This window comes from Tiliqua scincoides, chromosome 2 (genome assembly GCF_035046505.1).
Source record: "Tiliqua scincoides isolate rTilSci1 chromosome 2, rTilSci1.hap2, whole genome shotgun sequence".
Lineage (NCBI taxonomy): Eukaryota > Metazoa > Chordata > Lepidosauria > Squamata > Scincidae > Tiliqua > Tiliqua scincoides.
Genome location: NC_089822.1, coordinates 42,271,917 through 42,297,659, shown reverse-complemented (window position 1 = coordinate 42,297,659; position 25,743 = coordinate 42,271,917). Strand labels below are relative to the sequence as shown.

General features: G+C 43.3%; 1 protein-coding gene across 8 annotated transcripts in view; it reads right to left on the bottom strand.

Moving 5' to 3' along the window:
* CAST (calpastatin) overlaps window positions 1-25,743 on the bottom strand; it is an 81,976-nt gene that overhangs the window by 34,101 nt on the left and 22,132 nt on the right. For 4 of the 8 annotated variants that reach the window (XM_066614625.1, XM_066614628.1, XM_066614626.1 and 1 more), the window contains exons 3-4: window positions 22,892-22,957; window positions 781-840 (exon numbers count right to left, since the gene is read on the bottom strand). In XM_066614625.1, coding sequence (XP_066470722.1) covers window positions 781-840; window positions 22,892-22,957 — 126 coding nt within the window. The remainder of the gene's footprint in view (window positions 1-780; window positions 841-22,891; window positions 22,958-25,743) is intronic. The other 4 variants (XM_066614631.1, XM_066614627.1, XM_066614632.1 and 1 more) reach the window with 4 other exon arrangements.

Sequence of the window (25,743 nt, the reverse complement as noted above, 5' to 3'; positions counted from 1 at the left end):
AAACTACCAATTCCATATGAACACATATGGTTTTTGACTGAAAAATCAGAAGCATGACATGGGCAGTGCAATCCTACCTTGTGCTGGAACAGGCAGGCCAGTGCTGTATCCAGCATAAGTTTGGGGCTGGCTGAAGCTCAGCCCAAGGCAAGGGGAAACTTTTCCCCTTACCCCGGAAAGAGCTGTAACAGCCCCAATGGGTCTACTTGGATCTGCGCAACCTGATGAGGAGCCGCTCTGCACCGCCCAAGAACAGGGGCAAGGATTCAGCATAACTGCCAAATCCTGGCCCCTCCTCTTGCTTCCCGGCCACCCATGGGCCTGTCTGCCGCTGGCCCTCCACCCACCCTCAGACCCCTGCGCCGGCTGAGCTCAGCCGTCAGACCTACCTTCTCCTGCCACCACGGAGGCTGGATTTGGCCTCCACAGGCCAGTGCACCTCTATGCACTGGCACGGCTTACTTCCAAAGAGGCGCAAACTTGCTTTACGGCATATTTGTGACCGTCCCAGGCCGGGGCAAGGCCACCTCAGGGCGCAGTTAAGATTATGCCCTAAATATCATAATTTCTTTACAGCAACAATGGTATGTAGAAGGGAAAAAAAACAGATAGGAATTTTTATTAGCAGGGTTTGACACAGTCTCCCATATTTCACCCACATTAAGGTCTTTTAATGTTAATGATTTGGTTTTAGACTTTGTCACTAACCTGCCAGTTCATTTATTAAACAGACTTGCTTAGACATGAAAAAAGTCACATCCTTTGTGTCAGGAAATTTACCTTTGTTTCAGAAGGCTTCATAGTGGGTGTTGTTGAGGCAGCAGTGGAAGACGACTGGTCCTGCGTTTAAGGACAAACACAAATGAATTATTGAACCACAAGATTAGTAGCAATTTTAAAATTACAGAAATTTCACCCTAGTATTAACTTATGAGAATCCATAGTTAACCGGAATTAGTTTGTAGCATTCTCTGAAACTTAGAGGGCCTACAGAGACATTTATATGAGAGCCAGCGTGGTGTAGTGGTTTGGGAGGTGGACTTAGAACTGGATGATCCAGGTTCAAATCCCCCCTCAGCCACAAAGCTTCCTGGGTGACCTTGGGCCAGTCACTTTCTCTCAGCCTCACCTACCTCACAGGGTTGTTGTGAGGACAAGAAAGAGGGGAGGAGCAGCTGTGTAAACCGCCCTGAGCTCTTTGGAGGAAGGGCGGCATAAAAATGTGAAAAAAATAAATAAATAAAATATTCAATTCCAGTTTTTATACCTTTTCAGAGTTAACCTCCTCTTTTTTCCTGGAAGGGTTTCCTTCTGCTGGAAGGGTTTCATAAAGTACTATCCAATCCTACCTGAAGATGTCAGAGATCTTCTGCAGAATTCAGAACTTTCTGCATGCAAAGTACATGCTCTGCCACTGAGCTACAACCTTCCTTTTAATTATCGGGGGAAGCAAGTTTTATTTAAAGACATAAATATTCAAAAACCCATAGAAGAGAAGCATAGCAAAATGAACCAAAAGGTAACTGAGATTTGCTAGTTACGAATAAATGCATCCGCCATGGTCAAAAGTCTTGGAGAAAATATGCTGAAAATAATGAAACTGACAACTGGGTATAACACACCAGAACCACCTGGCCTGCTTATACAGGTGGGGCCTCAGTATCCACGAGGGATTAGTTCTCAGACCCCCATGGATACAGAAAACAGTAAATTCAAAAATCCGCTGTTTTGGGCCCCTTTAAAGCCTTCAAAGGTGACCAAAGTTGTACTTCAGATCTTCAGAGGGCTTTCTGAGGCCTGCAGAGGCCATGTGCATCTGCCCGCAGCCTCTGTGGTCTTCAAAATGCCTCGTAGAGGCAAAAAAACCTTCTTCTGGACACTGGAAATGACGTTTTTAATTCCTTAAGGCAGTGGTTCTCAAACCTTTAGCTCTGGGATCCACTTTTTAGAATAAGATTCTGTCAGGACCCACTGGAAGTGATATCATGACCGGAAGTGATGTCATGAAGCAGGAAAATTTTTAACAATCCTAGGCTGCAATCATACCCACACTTACCCAGGAATAAGTCCCATTTACTATCATTGTTAAAAGCATATAAAGATTAGCCTCGCCACGGTCCGTTGCCTCTCCACGGTCCGTTAACCTCACGGGGTGCGTGGGGTTTAGGGTGAAAACCGACAAGCGGATCGACAACTCTGCACCATGCAATAGAAAACAGAAAACTCCTGCCCTAAAGCTGGGCACCTGGAACGTAAGGACAATGACACCTGGCTTCTCTGATGACCTGCAAGCAATAGACGATGCACGCAAAACAGCTGTCATCGACATGGAGCTGAGCAGACTGCAGATGGACATCGTCGCCCTTCAAGAGACGAGGCTGCCAGATTCCGGATCTGTCAAGGAGCGAGATTTCTCATTCTTCTGGCAGGGAAAACCACCAAACGAAACCAGGGAACATGGTGTTGGCTTTGCGGTCAGAAATACCCTGCTGAAATCCATCATCCCACCTACTGTGGGAAGTGAAAGAATTTTGTCCCTGCAGCTCCAGTCATCAGCAGGACCTGTCACTCTCATCAGTGCTTATGCACCGACTCTGTCGTCTCCAGCAGAAGCCAAAGACAAATTTTATGATGACCTGGCCACCACTATCAAGAAGATCCCCGTAAAAGAGCCGTTGTTCATCCTCGGTGATTTCAACGCTAGAGTTGGTGCTGATAACAGTTCGTGGCCCACTTGCTTAGGTCAGTTCGGCACTGGGAAGATGAACGAGAATGGCCAACGCCTGCTAGAGTTTTGCTGTCTTCACGGTCTCTGTGTCAGCAACACGTTCTTCAACATGAAGCCCCAACATAGAGTCTCTTGGAGACACCCAAGATCAAAGCACTGGCACCAGCTCGACCTGATTCTCACCAGACGCTCCAGCCTTCCCAGCATCAAGATCACACACAGCTATCAGGGTGCTGCCTGTGACACCGACCACTCGCTGGTGTGCAGCAGAGTGAAACTGCAAACAAAGCGACTGTATCACACGAAAAGGGAAGGAAGACCTCGCATTGATACGAGCAAGACCCAGGATCAGAGAAAAGTGGAGGAATTTGCACGAGCACTTGAGGAATCTCTTCCAGGCCCGGTCGATGCAAACATATCCAACAGATGGGAACATTTCAAGAATGCCGTTTACAACACCGCCTTGTCCATATTTGGCAAGAAGACCAACAAGACAGCAGACTGGTTTGAAGCCCACTCTGAGGAGTTGACACCAGTCATTGAGGAAAAGAGGAGAGCTCAAGCAGCATACAAGGCCTGTCCCAGTGAGCGCAACCTGAAGGTCCTCCGAGCTGCTCGCAGCAAAGTCCAGCAGACTGCCAGGAGATGTGCTAACGACTACTGGCTCCAGCTCTGTTCCGAGATACAGATAGCAGCTGACACGGGCAACATCAAGGGGATGTATGATGGTATCAAGCAGGCCTAGGTCCAACACAGAAGAAAATTGCCCCTCTGAAGTCTGCAACAGGCGAGGTCATCCAGGATCGGGCGCAGCAGATGGAACGCTGGGTGCAGCACTACTCTGAGCTATATTCCAGAGAAAATGTAGTCACCGAAGAAGCGCTGAACAACATTGAGTGCCTGCCTGTGCTGGAGGAGCTTGACAGTGAACCAACCCTAGAAGAACTTCACGTGGCCCTGGACTCCCTTGCCTTTGGCAAGGCACCTGGAAAAGACAGCATCCCTGCTGAAGTCCTAAAGTGCTGCAAAGAGATCATCATCACTGAGCTGCATGAAATCCTTTGTCTCTGCTGGAGAGAAGGTGGAGTACCTCAAGACATGAGGGATGCAAACATCATCACGCTGTACAAGAACAAAGGCGACAGGGGTGACTGCAACAACTACCGTGGCATCTCTCTCCTTAGCGTTGTAGGAAAGTTGTTTGCCCGAGTTGCACTAAAGAGGCTCCAGGTACTTGCAGAGAGCGTTTATCCAGAATCACAGTGTGGATTCCGAGCCAACAGGTCCACCACTGATATGGTATTCTCCCTTAGACAACTGCAGGAGAAATGCAGGGAACAACGACAGCCACTCTTTATAGCCTTCATAGATCTCACAAAGGCTTTCGACCTGGTCAGCAGGGATGGCCTCTTCAAGATTCTCCCCAAGATTGGATGTCCACCCAAGCTCCTCAGCATCATCAGATCCTTCCACAAGGACATGAAGGGCACTGTTGTCTTTGATGGCTCCACATCAGACCCCTTTGACATCCGAAGCGGCGTGAAGCAGGGCTGTGTTCTTGCACCAACCTTGTTTGGGATCTTCTTCGCTGTCCTGCTGAAGCAGGCCTTTGGAACTACAACAGAAGGCATCTATCTCCGGACCAGATCAGATGGAAAGCTCTTCAACCTCTCCAGACTGAGAGCAAAGTCCAAAGTCCAGCTGAAATGTCTGCGTGACTTCCTCTTTGCCGACGATGCAGCTATCACTACCCACTCTGCCAAAGATCTCCAGCAGCTCATGGATCGTTTTAGCAAGGCCTGCCAAGATTTTGGACTGACAATCAGCCTGAAGAAAACACAGGTCATGGTTCAGGATGTGGACTTACCTCCCTGCATTACAATCTCTGCACATGAACTGGAGGTTGTCCATGACTTTGTGTACCTTGGCTCAACGATCTCCGACACTCTTTCTCTCGATACCGAGCTAACCAAACGCATCGGTAAAGCAGCTATCACGTTTTCCAGACTCACAAAGAGAGTCTGGTCCAACAAGAAGCTGACGGAACATACCAAGATCCAAGTCTACAGAGCTTGCGTCCTGAGTACACTTCTGTACTGCAGCGAGTCATGGACTCTTTGCTCACAACAGGAGAGGAAACTGAATGCTTTCCACATGCGCTGCCTCCGACGTATTCTCGGCATCACCTGGCAGGACAAAGTTTCAAAAAACACAGTCCTGGAACGTGCTGGAATCCCTAGCATGTATGCACTACTGAAACAGAGACGCCTGCGTTGGCTCGGTCATGTTGTGAGAATGGATGATGGCCGGATCCCAAAGGATCTCCTCTATGGAGAACTCGTGCAAGGAAAGCGCCCTACAGGTAGACCACAGCTGCGATACAAGGACATCTGCAAGAGGGATCTGAAGGCCTTAGGAGTGGACCTCAACAAGTGAGAAACCCTGGCCTCTGAGTGGCCCGCTTGGAGGCAGGCTGTGCAACATGGCCTTTCCCAGTTTGAAGAGACACTTGGCCAACAGTCTGAGGCTAAGAGGCAAAGAAGGAAGGCCCATAGCCAGGGAGACAGGCCAGGGACAGACTGCACTTGCTCCTGGTGTGAAAGGGATTGTCACTCCCGAATCGGCCTTTTCAGCCACACTAGACGCTGTTCCAGAACCACCTTTCAGAGCGCGATACCATAGTCTTTCGAGACTGAAGGTTGCCAACTAACATAAGGATTAGCCAGTTAAAAGTACAGATCTGTCACATTTCCCCAAATGCAGTCACATACCATGGTAGCATCAAGTCTAATATACTAAAAATAAAATATTGAAATGAATGGGGACCCACCTGAAATTGGCGTGTAACCCACCTAGTTTGAGAAACACTGTCTTAAAGCATTGGAAAGCCCAGGCAAGCCCTCTTATTTTGTCTCTACAAGGCATTCTGAAGCCCACAGAGACCACGGGCAGGTGTGCACAGCCCCTGTGAGCTTCAGAAAGCTTTCTAGCGGCAACTGGATTGCAGCTCCCATCACCTTTGGAAAGTTCAGATGGAGCCATGTCTGGCTCAACAGGGGGTCCGGTGGACCTCTGTTGAGCCAGATCTGCAGATATAAAATCCACAGATAAACAGGTTCCACTTGTATAAGGTAATACAGCATTCTCAGACTGTGGTTTGAGACCCACTAGGTAGGTCATGAGCCAATTTTAAGGGGCTCCCCATTCATTTCAATATGTATTTTATTTTTAATACATAAGACTTGATGCTACCATGGTATGTGAATGCATTTGGGGAAATGTTACAGATCTGTACTTTTAACAAGGTACAACATATATGCTTTAACAATGATAGTCAATGGTTAAGTGGGTATAGGATTACAGCCTTTGGGATGTTTGGGGAATTTTTTTTTTTTTTAACAGATCAGCAACTGCTTGAAAGGGTTAGAAGGGGGTTTCTTAATTTTAAATAAATCTTTAAAATTGTAAACATTTAATTTATTTATTTACTTAATTTAATCATATGAGGGGTATTAAGTTTTCCTGCTTGACGATGTCACTTCTGGGCATGACATCACTTCCAGTGGGTCTTGGTGCTAAAACTTTTAAGAACCACTGGTGTAACAGATTTGTGTAAAGATTTGGTTAAGGGTGGATTATGCTTTTGCACACTCTCTCTTAGTAGGTACAAATTTATTGCTGACAGGGAAAAATGAGAAGAAAGCAACAATTATAGTCAGTTTACAAGACCAATTCAAGAAACATCATGTTAATATTCAAGCTCTACACCCTCCCTTCTGTATATATCCAGTTAGATGTCTGTGGTGAAAATTCTGAATAGTCATTATACAATTAGATTTATTTATTAATAAACTTAACAAGCCACAAATGCTCACTCATCTTTTCAAGCCTTCAAAACCTGCCTGAAAGAGAACTACAGGCGTGTGTTGTTTAACAACCTTCCACCCAATGACGAACCATATATAGCACAACAAAGAGGCTCTTAATGAGGTAATCAGGTCTCCCATAGCCTGCAACAGAGTGTCCATTTACACAACAAAGAGGCTCTTAATGCAAAGAAGAGACAATCAGTCTCCAGTAGCCTGCACAGGCCAGCAAGTTACTGGAAGGGTCTGTTTACACAACAAAGGAACTAGCTCAGTGTTTACTTAATGACCTAATCGCACAACAATGGGGATAAGAGAAAGTATCCCCCATCTTTATATGACACACACCTATATTGTATCTCTTTCAAAAGCTGTCCAATTTGAGGTTTGAATAAGTTGTAAAGTGAGGAGATGTTACAACTGCAGAAGAGTCAATGACCTCTTCTCTTATTTACAATTTCTACTTCACCTAGTTTACAAACAAAAACAGGGTACTTTGTGGCAACTTAAAGATGACCCATTTTATTTCAACACTTCTTTGGTCTTCATTACATCAACGGCATACAGATTCCATATACAGTCCAGTGTATGTATGTAAGAGCTTTGCTACAAAAGACACAATTCCAAAAACTTTTGATTCCCTCCTATTTGAGTGTCATGCCAAAAGGCATGAAATAAGCATTCAATCTGACCACATTTTCCATACCTCCAACAAGTAAATGCCTGGCAGTGAGGTCACACTTTCATTCTATAGCAAACAAACCAGCTTCAGGATAATCAAATTACTTGTATGAAGTCATCTTCCTTCTTGACACCGGACTAGCAAGTATTTGTTCCACCCCTCCTTGCATTAGTCACATTCATTATTGTCATTTAGTCAGCTTGATTAACAGAAACAATTTCTATCTAGAATAGCATACCACCTATGATATAGTTCCATATCTGTACCCTTTTTTCCCCCTCCATCAAGCCACTGATCAACCAGGCAAGTTCCAAGACCTTGAACAGATGACTGTCTGACCAGGTGAATTAAAAGAAATACAGGTGCAACCTATTTATCCGTGTTAGTTCTGTTCCGTGACTCAGCGCGATTAACAAAAACGCGTTGTGCTAAATTCCATAGAGTTACAAAAATACACTGCAGCCTGACACTGATGGAAGGAAATAAGGCAGCTGTTATCAATCCCCTCCCATCCGATCCACACTCAGCCTTCCCCATTGCCAGCTGCCCGGCTTCTTTCACATGGGATGCTGATCTTTTAAGAGTCCAGCCCTATGCGTTTCTACTCATAAGTAAGCCCCATTGTAGTCAATGGGGCTTACTCCTAGGAAATTGTGGAGAGGATTGTAGGCTAAATCTCATGCTTTGCTTGGTGGATAGGCTTGCTTGTGTCCATGATAACCTGCACCATGGTCATGGGGGGGGGGGGGTTTGCTTATGTTGGTGATTGCCTGCACCATCTCAATGGGGGGGGGGGAATTTGGCAAACACTCCCTGGGTTTTTTAAAGTAATCCCCTCTGTTGCTACCACACCTGCCCCTGTGTGTGTGTGTGTGTGTGTGTGTGTGTGTGTGTGTGTGTGTGTGTGTGTGTGAGAGAGAGAGAGAGAGAGAACACGAACACGCTACACTTTGCTGCACGTGTTCTGGCTACAGAGATTTTCGCCCCTCCCCTTCCCCTCTTCAGCCTCTTTGCTGGCTCAGGGGCTCCAGGAGTGTTACTGTTCCTTTGCAAGGGGAACCTCTTCCAGGGCTATTTCCCTGCCTGGCCAAGACAGAGCCTTTTTGCAGTGTTTTGGGCTGCCTGGAAATGGAGCGAGATGCCAGTGCAGGGCAAAGGAGGCAAAGGTGTGTACGACTTTTGGTCCCCCCCATTTTCATTGAGAAAAATCCGCAGATCCGTGGATAAATAGGCTGCACCTGTATATAGTACCAAATAGGCAGGAATTCATTTCTAGAGCAGCAAGCAAGAATCAGACCAGAGGCAGTTATATAGTTAAAACCAGGCAGATCTCAGGACCCAGAATAGAGAGCAGAAGCACAGACTGCATCACTGCACCACAGAGGACTTGCTAAAAGTGAGGAGCAAGATCTGACACTCAGGCTTTACAGGGCCTGGTGAGCCAGGACTGTCCCTTGAAATCAGCTGCCTAGATGTTCAGTCAGGAAGGTACTGCAACCTAACTACTGCCGTAGAACTCCAGGGAGCTCAGACTACCAGACTTGCAGTGGGACCAGAGTGCTGGTGCCACCAGAACAGGACTAATGGGAGTACCTTATTAAAGGTCCTTCTCTCTCCAGCACTTTATACTCTGACAAAGTTAACTTCTCTGCGTAAAATATTGTCAGCTGTATAAAACAGCTCTCTGCATGAAATCTCTGTTACTAAAATTGGCAGACAATCAAACAGACCATTCCAGATTGCAGTACATCCTTTTCAACAAAGCAGTTTGCGACTACAATGCAAGAGCAGCTCTGTTACTGGATCAGACAGTAATCCAGCATCCTGTTTCTCATAATGGCCAGCCAGATGCTTCTCCATGCCTTGCTTGTAAGCTTCAAGGCTGTAGTCCTACACCCACTTTCATACTCACACGCTGGGGACCAATGCAGGATATGAAATAGTAAGGACTCCTTTTAAATTTGACTGAAGGCGGGGTAGAAAGAGATTTGTTGGCATCCTTCAGTCTTGGAAGACTATGGTGTCACGCTCTGAATGGTCGTTCTGGAACAGAGTGTCCTCTCCAGTGCGTGAAGCCTGGGTAAAGTAGGTATGGAGGATAGGCTGTTACCCATGCAGCAAATCCCCCCTCTCCACGTCGCTGAAATGGTCCAATGGAAAGGCAGAGGCCAATATGGTTGGTTCCAGCGGCGTTGCAGGAGTTGCCAGAATGGGACTGTGTTCAGCCACAAACTGCCTCAGGGACTCCGGCTCCGGATTTTGCCTCGAGGTTGACTCCTGAAGCCTTTTCCATAACTGGATTTAGCCACAAGGCAGTGGAGGTTTGGGATCAGAGTTTTCCTTCTCTCAGATGAGCTGCCTTCCCAGGCTGACGAGTCCCATCTACCCAGTGGCTGTTTAGTCGCCTCTTATGACAAGTACAGCCAAACTGAGGGCCTATTCTTATCCCCAGCCCCCAGGGGAAAGGGATATTTACATTTAATCCATCTACTCCCAAAGACAAAAAAAATTGGAAAGAAATTTCTGCAACATGCAGAATTAATAGTGCAAGCATTTCCAATATTATTACAGATATGCAAAATACAGTATAGTAGCTATGAAACTACACACAGTGAAACAGATACTGTACCTATTAAATGGCTACAGTTTCAGGGCACGGAAATCCCACACAGATACCACTGTGCCAATATGCATAGCAGCACAGCCCAGCAGATTACAGTTTTGCAAACAATCAGAACAAACAACTGCTCTTCCACCACAAGGAGGCCTGTATCAATATGTAAGACTGTAGTGCTTTCAGGACCACAGGACCAACCACAACTAATTAATGCATGAGGTTTTCAATTTCATCTATTTTCAAAATGTTATTTGTGAAGATTTACCTTTAAAAGACAACTAATCACTGGGTCCATAAACAAGCTAAGTTTTTGTCTACTGATGCAACATGTGAACACATGTTGGGCTTGAAAACATAAGAAAGTGTTGCCTGGTAACCAACAATAGCTGAATGAATCATAGCTAAACAGAACTGGGAAGAACTGTAGCATGTTTTGAGGGAGGCACGCCCAGTTAGAACACAAGGCCTGGTGATCTGTACTTATCTGGCTGCACCAGGAAGGAGAGAGATTTCACACACAGAAGGAATGAAATCTTGATATGGAGAGTGCCACTTTCACATGGCAGAACCAGAATTATATTTCCCAATCAATTACACACATTTTACAATCAGTCTTCAAGGTGCAACCAGCGCACAGGACACTGACTGGGAATCTAGACCTGCAGGGTTTTTCAGCCTCAGGATCTTCAAGGTCAGTGGCTTCAGTTGGTAGTAGAGTGAATCGGAAGCGAAAACCCAAAGCACAGCAAGCAGAAATTGTTTTGGAAAGGGAAATGGTCAGGTTCCTACCAAGGCTTGCTCAATTGGAGGCTTCATGCTGCCTGTTAATGCAGCACACTCCTATAACCCCTTCTGTTCCTGAAGAGGGGCTGAAAGACCTGAGCAGATGGTTTTACAGAAGCTTACTTGGCAATATGCCAGCATCACATACTGAGAATCCCATTATCAGCCTTTGAGTCCCTCATGAGTCCAAACTTTAGCAGAGGTCTGCAGAGTTTCGGGGAGCAAGGTCTTGATCTGGCCAATCTGAGTCCCACTCCGGTTCTGAACATGAATGCCTTCACTAATGAAAACGATTAAGGTTTTTAAATGATATTTGTCCACACCTTCTGTTGGAAGGGAAGTGTCTTTAACAATGCACAAAAATGAAAATATAGCTACGTTCTTATCCCCAAGCACAGCATGTGGCATACTGTGCCAATCATCCCATGCTGCTGCAGGCTGCACAACACATCCCTCCTCGCACTCAATGCCTTCTCAAGGCAAGAGCGTTGTGCGTCTGCACTTGTCCCATAAGTGCATAAAGTGAAGTTCAACATTCATATATAAGGATATGAAGACAGATGGTATAAATGCACTAAGGCTTAAGCATAATGGCACATGGACTGCAAGGATAATCATGCTATAATATACATACTAAGGCTTTCGTGACCATAAGAACAGCCCCACTGGATCAGGCCATAGGCCCATCTAGTCCAGCTTCCTGTATCTCACAGCAGCCCACCAAATGCCCCAGGGAGCACACCAGATAACAAGAGACCTGCATCCTGGTGCCCTCCCTTGCATCTGGCATTCTGATACATAGCCCATTTCTAAAATCAGGAGGTTACACATACACATCATGGCTTGTAACCTGTAATGGATTTTTCCTCCAGAAACTTGTCCAAACCCCTTTTAAAAGGTATCCAGGCCCGATGCTGTCACCACATTCTGTGGCAAGGAGTTCCACAGACCCTGAGTAAAGAAATACTTTCTTTTGTCAGTTCTAACTCTTCCAACACTCAATTTTATTGAGTACTACTAACCAGTACTAGGCCAGTACTACTAACATTACAATTAAAGATATTCGGGCTTACAGTCCACTGTCTATTAAAAACTTCCATACCAGACGTCTCATCCACAACTTTGATGGGCATTCAATCCTTTGAGAATGCATCCTGTAAGCCCAAATAATTTTAATTTTAATGGTAACTGTGGTATAATTCAGGAGTCTTTTCCAAGTGTTGCAACAATTACAGGTACAAGAAAAGGCGGGGTGCTTGTGTATTGTAAGAAAAATAGTGAAGCTAGGGGAAATTTTAACCTATCTAGGTCCAGATGCACATATCTGGCCCATTTATCAGTTTCTTGTTCCTTATCCTCAGTTTGGTCATCTTAACTATGGAAGTGGCTGCCAGGACATTTGCCCCAAGATTCTTTCAACAGGTGCTATTTGACTGTGAGCCCTTTGGGGACAGGGAACCATTTACTGATTTTGCTATGTAAACTCCTTTCTAAGAATTAAAAACCCTTTGTTTTCACAGGCCTTCTAGCCAACTTCCTTGCAAGGTATCAAGTAGCTAAGATGTTCTCAAAAGACAGGATCAAAGCCATAAAAATTAACATGTAGGATTTGTGATATAGTTAAAGGGATATACTAACAAGGGCAGCATCCAAAACTTGTTAATACTTATGGAAACCATCTTCCCCACCACCTCCTTCCTACTGAAGTCCCCCAAAACTTACTGGTGAGTGTCAGGAGACCCATCGTAGTAGCACAGTATGCAACACAAGAGGTTGTAGAGAACCGAGGTATATACAAAGCTAGGAGAGAACTTTTAATAATGGCTATGCAACCACTGAATGTGGGGGAGACAACCCTAAGAAATGTCATATTCAGTGAGATTTTTGGAATATGGATTTCCATACCCGACTAACTAGCTGCTGTTTTCTTGACAGATAACTGTCCACAACCAACTGGGCCACCCAGCACCTGACAATTCTGAAAGACATACTGGGGTCCAAAATAATCAAGAAATAAGACTTCCTTCCTTGAGGGATACAAGGCAAAATAGGCCCTAGGCATTGAAACCAAAGTCAGGGGTCAGAGGACCTACACTGTTGACTTTATCCTAATTACTAACTTTGAGTAGCCCATCACATGGGGGCAGGTTATACTGTAACTGCATAATAGGTATGTGCACGTCTTGCATGCTCTGCTTTGTGCTAAGATTGAAAACTACACAGCAAAGATAAAAGATCCCTACAGTGAGGCTGGAAAATGGCCATGTCTGAAGTTGCTTAAACTTCAAATGTTTGACTGAGGTGTTTAACTGATTGAAATGATCCTGTACTATAGTTTTGGTTCCATTAGACTCAAGTCTATATTGGGTCCTTGTAGATTGCCCAATACATACCAAGAGTCCCTCGCAAAATCATAAGTTACATCCAGCTAATATCAACATCTCAAGTAACTGCATCTTTACAGTTTAATTTATTGATTAATTTAATTTGATTAAATTCAATTAAAGAAACAAGAATCCTGATGAAATTAAGCATAATTTAAACTGCATAGGACTGAAAAATCACAAGTCACTGGATATGAAATTTAAACATAAGACTGGTCTCTAGTCTGGCCCAGCCCTCATTTTTTAAACGTCAGGCACGTCTCTACTATTGTAGTCCCTTTGTCCCATTTGGTGGTTTCTTCTAGAACTCTGAAATAATTTGGGATGTACAGCAAAGAAATTTGGTAAAACCAACATTCCATTACTAGATTCCTATACTACTATGAATCACATCCTAACAATATAGGGACTTCAAATGAGACAGACAATCAATTAAACATGCTTTAGTCCTCCTGAAACCAGTGGGACAAGTTAGATGTAGCTTTACTTAAACACCAAATTATGTGGTTTCAATGGGACTTAAGTGCTAATGATTTTACCTAAAGGGTTTTATTGTGTGAGTTTGTTTTCAGACAGATTAACAATTGCAAAACCTGAGAAATGTATTATACGAGATAAAGTTCCAACACTTTCAGAAAAAGGTTGTATCATTTTTTTTTTTTAAAGTATAGTACTAGTAGGAGCCAATGGTCCCTAGTGGCAAAATATGACACTATGAAAAATCAAGAATAAAGGTAAACTTTTAATTGGAATAAAGGTGCAACTGTGCCTATAAAGAAGCTTCTTTTTAAAATTCACTCATTTTAAGTTCTACAGAATTACCATGGACACAATACTGCATAATACAGGTGTGCCCAAAATATCCATGGGTGGTTCTGGATACATGAATCTGTGGTGATGTTTTTTCACGGCTTACAGTCATTCTGGCAGAGGCCTCTGCTGGGCTCAGAAGACCCTCTTCTGATAAGAGGAACACAGCTCCTATTCAAGGACGGGGCTGCTGATCCCTGATCTGTGGATAAGTGAAAGCACGGATCAGGAATCTGCAGATAAGGGGCCCCCCTCTACTTCAAAATACTTCTCCTGCTACATGAAAAGGAGGCACCTTTTCAAGGGAAGAGTCTCTTATACTTAGCAAGGAGAGAACAACTATCCCTATTCAACCCAGTACAGTCTCTCTTTTAAGCAGCTGTTGCTGGTAGTTCTTCTGTATCGAATTGTGAGCCCTTTTGGGACAGGGAGCCATTTATTGATATTGTATAAAGGGCCTTGTGAACTTTTTTTTGTCGAAAAGCAGCATATAAATACTTGTTATAATGGGTTACAGTGCATCTTTTTAAAACAAATTTCCTTTAAACTCAGAAACAAGCTGCTTAATGTAGAAAAAAGTTTCATAGTGTTTTTAAAACATAAATACGTATTTTCAACTAGTATACTGGAATACAAGTGTAAGAGTATGAAAAATGGTTGTGTTACAGTGGCAGGGCATCTACATAGGATCTTTAGACAGGACATGAAAAGAACCATGGAAGGCCACTGTCCACCTGTGTGTAGATAATACTGAGTTAGAAGTATCAATGGCGTGACTGGTACATAGAAAGCTCGCACTGTGTGCATACTGCAAAACAGGACATGTGTTCAAAGAAGTCCATCCACTCTCAGTCAATCCTGCACTCAGAATCCCTGGGATAAAAATTTTGGCCACCTTCAGGATTCCAACTTTGGGTTCCCTCCAGGGGAGAAAGGTAGGATAGAAATTCAGAGGGAGCCATATCAGTGGATCCCGTATCCACAGATTCAGTTATCGGCGGATAAGATCCAGCCGTCCCAGAACACCCCCTCCCCCCCACACACACATGTCCTCTGAGGTGAGGGATACAGAGATCCCCTTGCCTTTGGAGGGGAGTAATGGCCCCTGGACCGCAGGGACAGGAGTTCACCATATCCATGGTTCACTGAAAATTCACTGAAATCACTGAAAATTGTTTTTCAAAAGAATGAAGTAAAAAAAATTCCAACTGTTAACAAGTGACTACTCGGAAAAACTTCCCATAACGTATTTGTTGTTTTCATACAAAGGCATTTCCCTCCTATTATGACCTTAGCAACAGTATTAGCATTCAATTTCATTGCTATGAAACAAACACAGAAAATATGACTTTAATAGACAACACCTCTGCGTTGGAAGGAAGATACCTAGGCATGCCTCAACAAAGAATAAAATTGTGCTACACAGATCGCCACACCCGGGACACGCAATCTCTAAACACATACTGGAGAGAGGCTCAGCAATGATGCACCAAATTTGTAAGACATAAATGGCGGCTTCCGACTGTCTCCATAAACGAATAAGTTTACAAATCCTCACTAGATTTAAGAACATAACGTAAGAACATAAGAACAGCCCCACTGGATCAGGCCATAGGCCCATCTAGTCCAGCTTCCTGTATCTCACAGCGGCCCACCAAATGCCCCAGGGAGCACACCAAACAACAAGAGACCTCATCCTGGTGCCATCCCTTGCATCTGGCATTCCGACATGGAGATTGTACTCTTCAGTAAAGATTTCACTAAGGCTTTACATGTGAGTCACTGCTTTCATAACTCTTTGAGAAACACCCACAGAACAATCAACAGGATCTTGTAAAAAAGGCAATCCCTTTTTTTACAAGAAAGCTGGAAATGAGGGACATAAAACAGGTAAGAGTATCCTTAAATAATGACTTGCTGTAAGTTTTGCCATTTCAGAAATACTTCAGCCCACTTACTACCACAAACGCAGCAGCTCATGTTTCTGCAGCAGAGAGAAGCTAAGTCTCGGAGGAAAAGGGAACAGGAACTGTGTTAACATACAATTAACCCAAGTACTGACAGTAATGAGAGAGTCCCAGTACTCACTCTGTACAGCCGGTATATACAGTACTGTATGCCTTCTGAAGTTCTGGCTAAGCAGACCACATGAATCCTTATCACCAACTTGTTCTCATTTCAGAGTATCAGTTCTCCCATGGTTTCAGTTGCTTTAACACAGTGCAGGGTGAGGGCAAACTTTGTCATCTGAACAACCCAACCCAACCAATCCAAACAGCACACCCAAACACCCTCTGTGGCTGCAGACGTGGTGGCTCCACCTTCCTGTGAATATTTATTCAAATACATTTGACAGATCCTCAGGGCCACAGAAGCATAACAAAAAATGGAAACAGGAAGTGCTGCTCATGTCAAGTGTGCATATTTTGTCTCAATGATTTGCAGTCAGAGAAGAAAATAGACAAATATCCTGGCTAGCAGCATTGCTCCACTATCAGAATTAAGGCAACTTTATTTTTCTGAGTTAAACAAAGTGACAGTAGGCACTGACTGGGAGGGCCAAGAACCCACTTGTAACTTTATGTTTTCCAAAACTGGGAGAAGCACAGTCTCTGGACCCCCCCCCCCATCTGTCCTATTTATAGTACTTAGAAATACATTACAAAATCAGCAAAGGTACTCCTTGATAGCTCCTGCTTATTCACCAGGGAGAATCAGGCCATAGAAAACAAACTCCTCTTTTCTCCTTAATGTACTAGCGGTGTTTCTCAAACTGTGGGTCAGAACCCAATAGGTGGGTCGCGAGCCAATTTCAGGTGAATCCCCATTCATTTCAATATTTTATTTTTAATAGACTTGATGCTACCATGGTATGTGACTGCATTTGGGGAAATATTAGACCTGTACTTTTAACAAGCTACTATGTATATTCTTTTAACAGTGATAGTCAATGGGACTCCTGGGTAAGTGCAGGTAGGACTGCAACCAAGGAATCTTAAAAATTTTCCTGCTTGATGATGTCACTTCTCGTTATGACATCACTTTGGTGGGTCCTGACAGATTCTCATTCTAAAACATGTATCCCAGTGCTAAATGTGTGAGAACCACTGGTACAAGGAACATGTTCAACAAACTAACTACAGTTGTATAAGATAACCACTACTATCAGTTTGCAGAATGCCTTTTAATAATAGGTAGAGCTGGGAGAAAATGGTTTTACTTTTTCATGGATTTCAGTGTTTTCCAAAAGCTAGAATGGTGTTATGTGTTTACAGGCAAAATTTACATTATAATTATAATTTATAAAAGTTAAGGTGATACAGGAAGTATAGTGTCAAAAGATACAACCACAGCCATTATCCATGCATCCCACATTAAATAACTGAATAAAACTTTTTTTGCACAGATTTTGGAATTTTATTTTTTTTACAAAAATGAGAAGTGCAGAAAGTGGTGTTACGTGTTTTTATTTTGTTATCATTGTTTTCTCCCACCTCTAATAATAAGTGTTTTTGATAACACAGGCCAACACACATTTTGCTTCCTTAAATGCAACACCAATTCCTGGGTATATTTGGGGTGCTGATTCCAAAAATGGCATCCGTTTTGCCCTATCACATCTAGTTTTGGAGATATAGTATAGCCTCTTTAGTGAATGGTTCAAGCAGCTTCCTCATAAGGAATCCTATACCATGGCTCCCTCATGAGGAAGCTACTTGAACACTAATGAGGCCATACTATACCTCCAAAACTATTTTTTGAATCAGCACCCCAAATTCATATCAAACCACCATAAAGTTTGGGGAAAACTTTTCTGACCCTTAATTTTGTAGGCCTTTGTAATTAAAGAAAAATGAAATGTTTGCCTACTTTGAATTTTCACTCATCCTTACAAGAACAAAGAGGTGAAAACTGATGGATCTAACATCTAAACATATAGCATTGAAATTTATCACCTTAGAATAAGCACTTTTGGTTAATTTTCCTCTCACCTGATATTTTATTGCAAAAAAATTTTTTTATTCAATTAAAACCCCACAACTGACAATCGTGAGCTACTACCTGAGCATTGCATCTAGGAAAATTACCAGCACAGATGTCCATATGATGCTCTGATTTTCCTTACAATTTGTGCAATCCAAAGTGGACAGAGGCCAAGGGTGCAGTTCAGCAGCAGAGCACATATTTTGCACACAGAAAGCCCCAGATTTAGAGCCCAATCCTGAGCTTGGTGCGCCAGCTCACCATAGGCACCCAACATCCGCTGGCGAGGTAAGTGAGGGCATGGGGGGAGGTGGGGAGGAGGCATTCTGGGGAGGGCGTGATGGGCAGACGGTGGGGAGGAGGCGAGCCGGGGGAAGGGAGGCAGGACCTGTGGAGCAACGCTTCACTGGATACAAAGCCTCTGCATCAGTCAGGCTCACCGCCCGACATGGAGACACTTGATTCACCACCAACCTTTTGGTTGGCGGTGAATCGAGTAGCCCCATTGCGGGGCTACTCCATTTACCTGGGGGAAGGGGATGAAAGTCCCCTTCTCCTGAGGAGCCACTGACGGCTGCCCAAAGCATGCAGGATGCTGCAGCACCCATTTTTGGCACCACAACAGCCCCGCACCCCAGGTAGCTCAGGATTGGACTGTCAATCTCTACCAGCTCCAGTTAAAACAGTCTTAGCTAGAAAAGCCAGCAACAATCTCCAAGCCCTCAGACAAAAGGTCTGGCAGCTACTTTTCAGTGTACACTGTATTAAGATACGTGAATCAAAAGATCAACAGCTTCATACGCTTACTCTCCCTCCACGACCTCTCTTATGTTTGATAAAAGAATAATTGTAAAATAGATTGAAAACTCAATAAGCAACATTAAATCTCAGCTGTCTTTTTGGCTCTAAATGTTGATGATAAATTAAAAAGGTGCTTGCCTAAATTAAACAGGCACCCACAATTAAAAATGGCGATGCTCTTTATCATGAATCATGCATATGGGAATTCCCATTGATTCTAATAAGTTAGGAAGCAGCCTAAATGGAATTGGCTCCACAAATAAGTTAGGAGGGGCACGGATATAAGTGCTTGTGGACCTGCACTGATTGGTTTGTTCCACTCCACATTTTTAATATATTCTCTTAACCACAGTATCACTACTTCTGTTCATACTGTTGTAGCCAAAGCTAATACATTGACTTTGGCTACAATATTAAATCCACCTTCCCAGCAGAGATTGTATCCATTCCACTATGGCATATAATACACCACATGTAATATACCACTAGAACTTTTGTGATCAGCATCAAGCCCTTTATTTAATGCATTGATTTCCTGCCTCTCCCTACACTGTAGGTGCCCAAGGTGGCTAACAAAATATATAAAAATACAGTCTTCATTAAAAAGATATAAAAATTCAATAATAAACAGCCTCTAGTATATACAAAAACAGAAAAAACATCATTAGATAGCAAAATTTCTACAGCAGCACACTACACCTTTAACCTAATATCACAGACAAACACACATTATACCTAGAACCAATTTTGTTAAGAGGTAAGCTGGATGTGCTGAAATTATAGCCTTTACTGTTGCCTTCAAGACATGATGTATAGTCTGCAATGTTTTAATATCTGTACTAATGTGGCAGTGACAATCCTGATGAAAGAAAAGAGGATGCAATTATCTTGACTTACACAGGAAGTGACCCATAAAATGCAGCTGCACTTCTGTGTATGCTTTATATTGGGATACAAACCTGCAAAGGTCATCACAATGCAGGATATTTTCAAAGGAGTAACAGCTTTCATTTGCACTCTGAAACTAGCTATTCATAGGACTATGAAAGACACAGGACCCATCATACTACCCTAAGAATCAGTACCTAATCTGGCTTGCAGTTTTACTGTGAACAACTAAGCCATATGCTTTGCTTTTACTTCACTCTTTATAGATTTGCAAAAAGAGAACATGTTAGGATACTAAGACAGTTTGCCCTACTTCATTTTTTTTTTTAAAAAAGGTTGTCCCACCTTTCTCCTTTTGGGGGACTCAAGGCAACTTATAAATATCATGTAAAAACTAATGGAAGAGATACAATATAAGCAATAACAATAGCTAAATGCATAACCAATAAAGCATAAACAAAAGCAACACAGAAACTAATACATCAGGAGAAGTAAAAAAAAGTTTGAAACACAAGCCAGGTCTTCAACCTCCAGCAGAATACTAGCTAAGAGGAAGACAAACACATAACCACAAGGCGGGGAATTTCACATACTGGGAACCACTACTGAGAAGTCCCCCTGGAGCATCACTGACAGCCAAAGTTCAAAGGGTGATGGGACAAGCAAGAGAGCCTCTCTCCCACTAACAGGCAGGTAGATGCCAGAGGAGGGAGGATGCATGAGAAAGGAGGTCCTTCAGGTATATTGGCCCTAAACTGTTTAGGGCTTTAACAGCCCAATCCTAACCTGCGCTGGAACAGGTTGCCCTGCCCATATCCAGCATGGGGCTAGTGCTGGCTGTGACACTAGTTGAAATAAGGGGAATGAACTCCCCTTACTCCGTGTTGTGATGCAGCCAGCCCTATGAGACTATTCAAATTTGCGCCAGCAAAATGGCTGACAAAAATATGGATGGCCCAGGTTGGGACAAGCGGGACAGGGGGCTGGGATCTGGCTTAAGTGTTAGAGTCTGGTCCCACCCCCATCCCAAGCCAGCCTGCCCACCAGCCCACCTGCCATCCAATCTCCCCCACCCCAGAACACTTTTGTTCTACCCTCCCCCCACATCAGTCACCTTACCTTTTCTGGGCAGCGCAGAGGCTGGATACAGCCTCCGTGGGCTGGCGTGCATCCTCGCACTAGCCCAGCCAATTCCGGAAGAGGCACAATCATGTTTTATGGCTCAGTTTGCAACAGTACTGGGCCAGTGCGAGCGACTTGCACCAGCCCAAAGAGCCTGGTGCACTAAGGATTGCACTCTAAAATAAAAAACCAGCGTACTAAGCCTATAAGCAAACTTACCAGTATTAAACCAATGCCAGTATTAATAGCAGAACTTACTTACAACAAGCTAAGGAAATGTTACAACTGCATTCCCAATTTCTTTTAAGCCATTTCTGCCCAACGTTACAAATACACAACAGGGACCAAATGTGTACATCTGTGGTCCAGGCATCTGTTTAAACATATTCATCAAGGACCACGTGTTATATTACATAGGAAAGGAGAAAGCTGGGAAATGCAACCAACCCACAGTTAGATCTAACCATGTGTGCTATTACTTTCCTGACTTCTTTGTAAAGTGACTCCAGCTTAGAACCCATGGAAACTGGCATTGCTAGGGGGGTATGGGCCGCACCGCGTGACGCGCTGGGGGATGATGCTCCCTGGAGGAGGACGCGCTAACATCGTGGGGTTAGGAGCTACTGTGACATGCCATACACCTTTGGATGTGGAATGGCCAGCGGAGTGCAGTGCAAAAAACAGAATTGAAATAGCTCCTTTCGTTCAAAAGTTATGGCCAAAGAACTGGAAGGAAAAAATGCATGGAGCCTTATGGAAAGTGAATGAGCCATATTGCGCATTTACTCATGAGTAGGAGTACTTGCCATAGTCCATTGGAAAGGGCAGGCTGAGATGAATCCAATGACACCAGAATGGTCCCGACCCAATGAATGCAGCCCCCAAAAAACACCCGAGAAGCTCCACCCTCCCAGCTGCGAGTCTGAGCCCGAAACGAAGTCACGTGGACGCATTTAGTCACGAGTAGGCGGACTTGCCTCAGTTGAGGGAGGCTGAGAGACAGGCTGAGAGGCTCCAAGGATGTTAGAATGGTCCTCATCCAATGAGTGCAACCCCAAAAAACACCGGAGAAGGAGGTTCCTCCCTCCCAGTCTATGGAGCCCTATGGAAAGCAAATCAGCCTCACACTGATGTTTACTCTTGAGTAGGCAGACATGCCTTGGCTGGTGGTCAGGCCAGGCAAAGGGGAATGTGAGGACACCATAAGGGTCCTGATCCGATGGAGTTGCTCCAGAAGGCAGCCTCCCCCCCTAAAAAGGACATTGCGTTCTTAAGGTGTTAGTAAGTTGACACGTGTGTGCATGTGTGTGTGTGAGAGAGAGAGACTCTACAAGTTTTCAAAATCACTAAAATCAGAGTTTGTAAGAATAAGACCATCATGTTATATATCAATCAATGCGTAATTTCATGCAGAATGCAATGAAACAAACCACACTGAAATATGTGTTATAACAAAAGGTACAGCCAAAAAACTGGTGGGGCGGGGCGATGGTACATCACCACGCCCACCTGGGGCTTTGCCCCGCCCACTGTATGGGGTGACACACAGGCCTCCCGCACCGGGTGACGCAAATCTTAGTGATGCCACTGCCCACAGAAGATCACTTCTGTTAATTGAGATTAATTTGCATCCAACACTGCACATTAAATATAGAAATTGCTTATTTCTTAAATTTTATGTCCCATATCTTTCATGTTAATTTCACACATGAGAATTTTACACATTTATAATTTTAAAAACAACCACCAACAAGTGTAATACAAAACACATACTTAAATCATTAAGAGGTCCAAGGAACTGAAGACTAGCAGGACTCGAAATGATCTGCTGCCTACCGAAGTACTTATCATGATGATGCATGAAAACGTTTTCTCTGTTGCAGCATCCACATTATGGAACTCCCAGCAGAAGGCTAGGCCACACTAACTCAGTTTTGGTGCCAACTGAAAAACTTTTTTTTTCTCTAGTCAGCCTTCCCCTTTTGATCCTGGTACTACTTTGCTGCTTCTGTCTGTGACTTCTGATATGCCGATGGTATTATGATTTTTTGGGGATGCATTTTTGGTGCCATTAGTCACCTAGAGCACCTCCTAAATGGGAACAGCAAAGTGTAGGATATAATTTTAAAAAAAAATCGCAGGTAATAAGCTGATAGAACGATTGCAAGGTTCTATGCTGGTCATGCTGTCTGGAAGATAGACGGATTTATAAAAAACTCAAGTTACCTTACTGATGGAAGACGTGCCACTTGCCTGCGTTTTGGGAGCTTTTGCGACACTAGCAGGTTTCTTCTGAGGAACAAAAGAAATTGCAGTAAGTAAGATAAAAGTGGGAATGCTCTGGAAAAGCACTGCAATAAACACAGACTTAAGATTTGATTGTTTGAGGTTTTTCTTCCTGCAAGCACTGCCAACACAGGCGCCTGTAGTCAGCATGTTCATGAACTTACTTCATGAACATATTCAGCTCCCTAAGTGAAAACTTGAACATGGAATAACAATTTGCTGTGGGAGGCAAAGGTATACACAGAACACTTGCATAGCTAAAACCCAAGGCTCAATTCAGATGATCCTGTAAACTAAGAAGGATTTTAAATCTCCTTCCTCCCTTCCACCCAATGTTGAAGTTGCTACAACATCCAAATTCATCCAAATTCATAAATTAAAATTCATAAATCACGGCTAGTGCTTTCCTGCCACACCAGAAATTGTTTTCACACCAGAAGTGAGTTTTCAACCTATGTTTGGAGGGCAAGTGTGCAGATTTATGGTTAGTGTTGCTAGGAAATGGAGAAAGAAGCTGTGTGCAAAAAGAGAGAAGGGATGGGGAGCAGTGGAGCCCATGGCTCATTTCTGATCATCTAAACTATGGTGTGAAAGACTGTCAGTATTGAACAATACTGAAAGGTGGGAAAATAGGCCATTCATCATTATTATTAAGTTTGTATGGGACAGGACTGAGGACTCCATCATTCCAAAGAAAGATTTCTTACAGCAGCTTCCCACAGATATTACAAATTGGTACAGTGTTGTAACGATCAAGCATCATAATACCTTTGGAATATGCCTCTAAGGTAGGAGCAAAACCATTACAATGTAGCACTGCATAGACAAGAAGTTCAATAAAGTTTGATCATCAAAGTGTCAAAGGCTATTTAGACAGGTTCAACTGTGTCATGCATGGCTTATCCTTCTCTAATCATAACAGCAGCTTCCAACTAAACCTTGCCTAAGAACTGGATGAAATGGGCCTAGGAAATCCAGTTCACCTGGAAATGCTTTGTGTCAAATAGCACTCTTAATTTTCCATTCTGGGGTAAGGTATTATGGTTAATATAGTAAGTACCATTAATCTATATTACACTTTTCAGAATAACAAACACTAGTAGAGATGTGTCCTTGATTCATGCTAACAATTTAAATTGGAGATTGGCCGTATATTGCCTGATTTGTTTGAGTGCCTGTTTGTTCAGTAAAGGGCAGTAAAGAAATTCAGAGGAAATTCAGAGGAAGAAACTCAGAGGAATTAGTTTATTTAACCAATGGATACAGTCTCTCCAAGACAGATCTGACTAGCAAAAGTATAAATATGTTTGGCCAACCCTCTCCAAGGAGAACTGTTTGTATCCCTCAAGAACCAATGGAGTGTAGTAGTTAAGGCATCAGACCAGGATTGGGGAAACCCAGGTTCAAATGCCTATTCATCTACAAGGCTTGATGGTGACCTTGGATCATGCTCTTTCTCTGCTAGCCTAGTTCATCTCATTTGTTTGTGATAAGAAAAAAGAATGGGGGACAGAAAAGAACCTAGGATGTTACTTGAGCATCTGGGGAAAAGGTGCAACAATATGCATTATTTTTATTATATTATGTTACAGCCAGCTCAAATAAGTCTAAGCAACTGCAATCAGGCAGAAAGTATCCAGTGTTTGTTTTATTCTCTTTCAGCTATGGCATTTAAAGCCCATCGTGTGCAACAGTGGCACTGAAGTGATAGTGAGTGAAGGCAGATCAGGTAGAAAGGGTTATGTAGAGGGTCTCGATGAGAGAAGTCTGCCAGATGGCACATATTAACTAATGTAGTTAATTACTAAATTAATTAATGAAAGGCAGAAATGTTAGCCAACTTGAGCATGGGAAAAAAAGATCAAGTCTGATCATGTCAAAGGAAGAGGCACATGCCACTATTACAGAGCCCTTTTCCCAGACTACCAGTTTCTTTAGTCTTGTTGGCAGGTAGACCAGGCTATTCAAACAGTGAGTAATTCTGTTAAATGAAGGGAAGTACTTGTAAATATATTTTGCTAAGTAAAATACTATTATTGAAAAATGGCAAAACAATATAAAATAAGTCAGAAAGTTACAGCTACACCCATTAGCAAAATCACCTATAATTATATTAAAAGGTAAAATGCCACCTTGACCAGAAATAAGCTCTCCAAACTCAATCAACATTAATGTATTATTTTCATAACTAAGCAAATTCCTGTTCAATCATGGGGTAGTACTTGACAATATGACCAATATGTTGCTCAACAGTGCACTCTATAATTTTCTGTTTTACAACAGAAGGTAGTACCAGAAGGTACAATGGGAATTTCTATTCCACCCATAACACAAGCGATTGCAGGGGGGTGGAGAAGAAAGAGTATTTCAGAAGTTTTGAGCTTCACCAAAGTTATCTGACCTCAACAGTGCAATGAATGCTGCTACAACGGCCCAAGTAGGCTTGCTGAACACCCAGGAGTCTACATGTCACTTCGGAATGGGGAAAAAAAGAGCTGGTCTTTAAATTTTGTCGTTGCCCCTCTGGCTTTCAACAAAAACAGCAGCTATGCTATGGAATGAACCTGCACCACCAACATAACCACAGGCCAGTTTACTACACTATCATCTTGGACAAGTCATATTGCTGGTCCTGCTTCCTGTCCTTTGATCCTTTTGCTCACAGAAGCACCACAAATGTGTTGCTATTTGCACTCCCAATTGCCCTGCAGTGTTCCTTTAAGCACACATTCCTAATTTCTAGCTCAGGGGTCTCCAAACTTTTTGGCCAGAGGGCCGCATCAAATATCTGG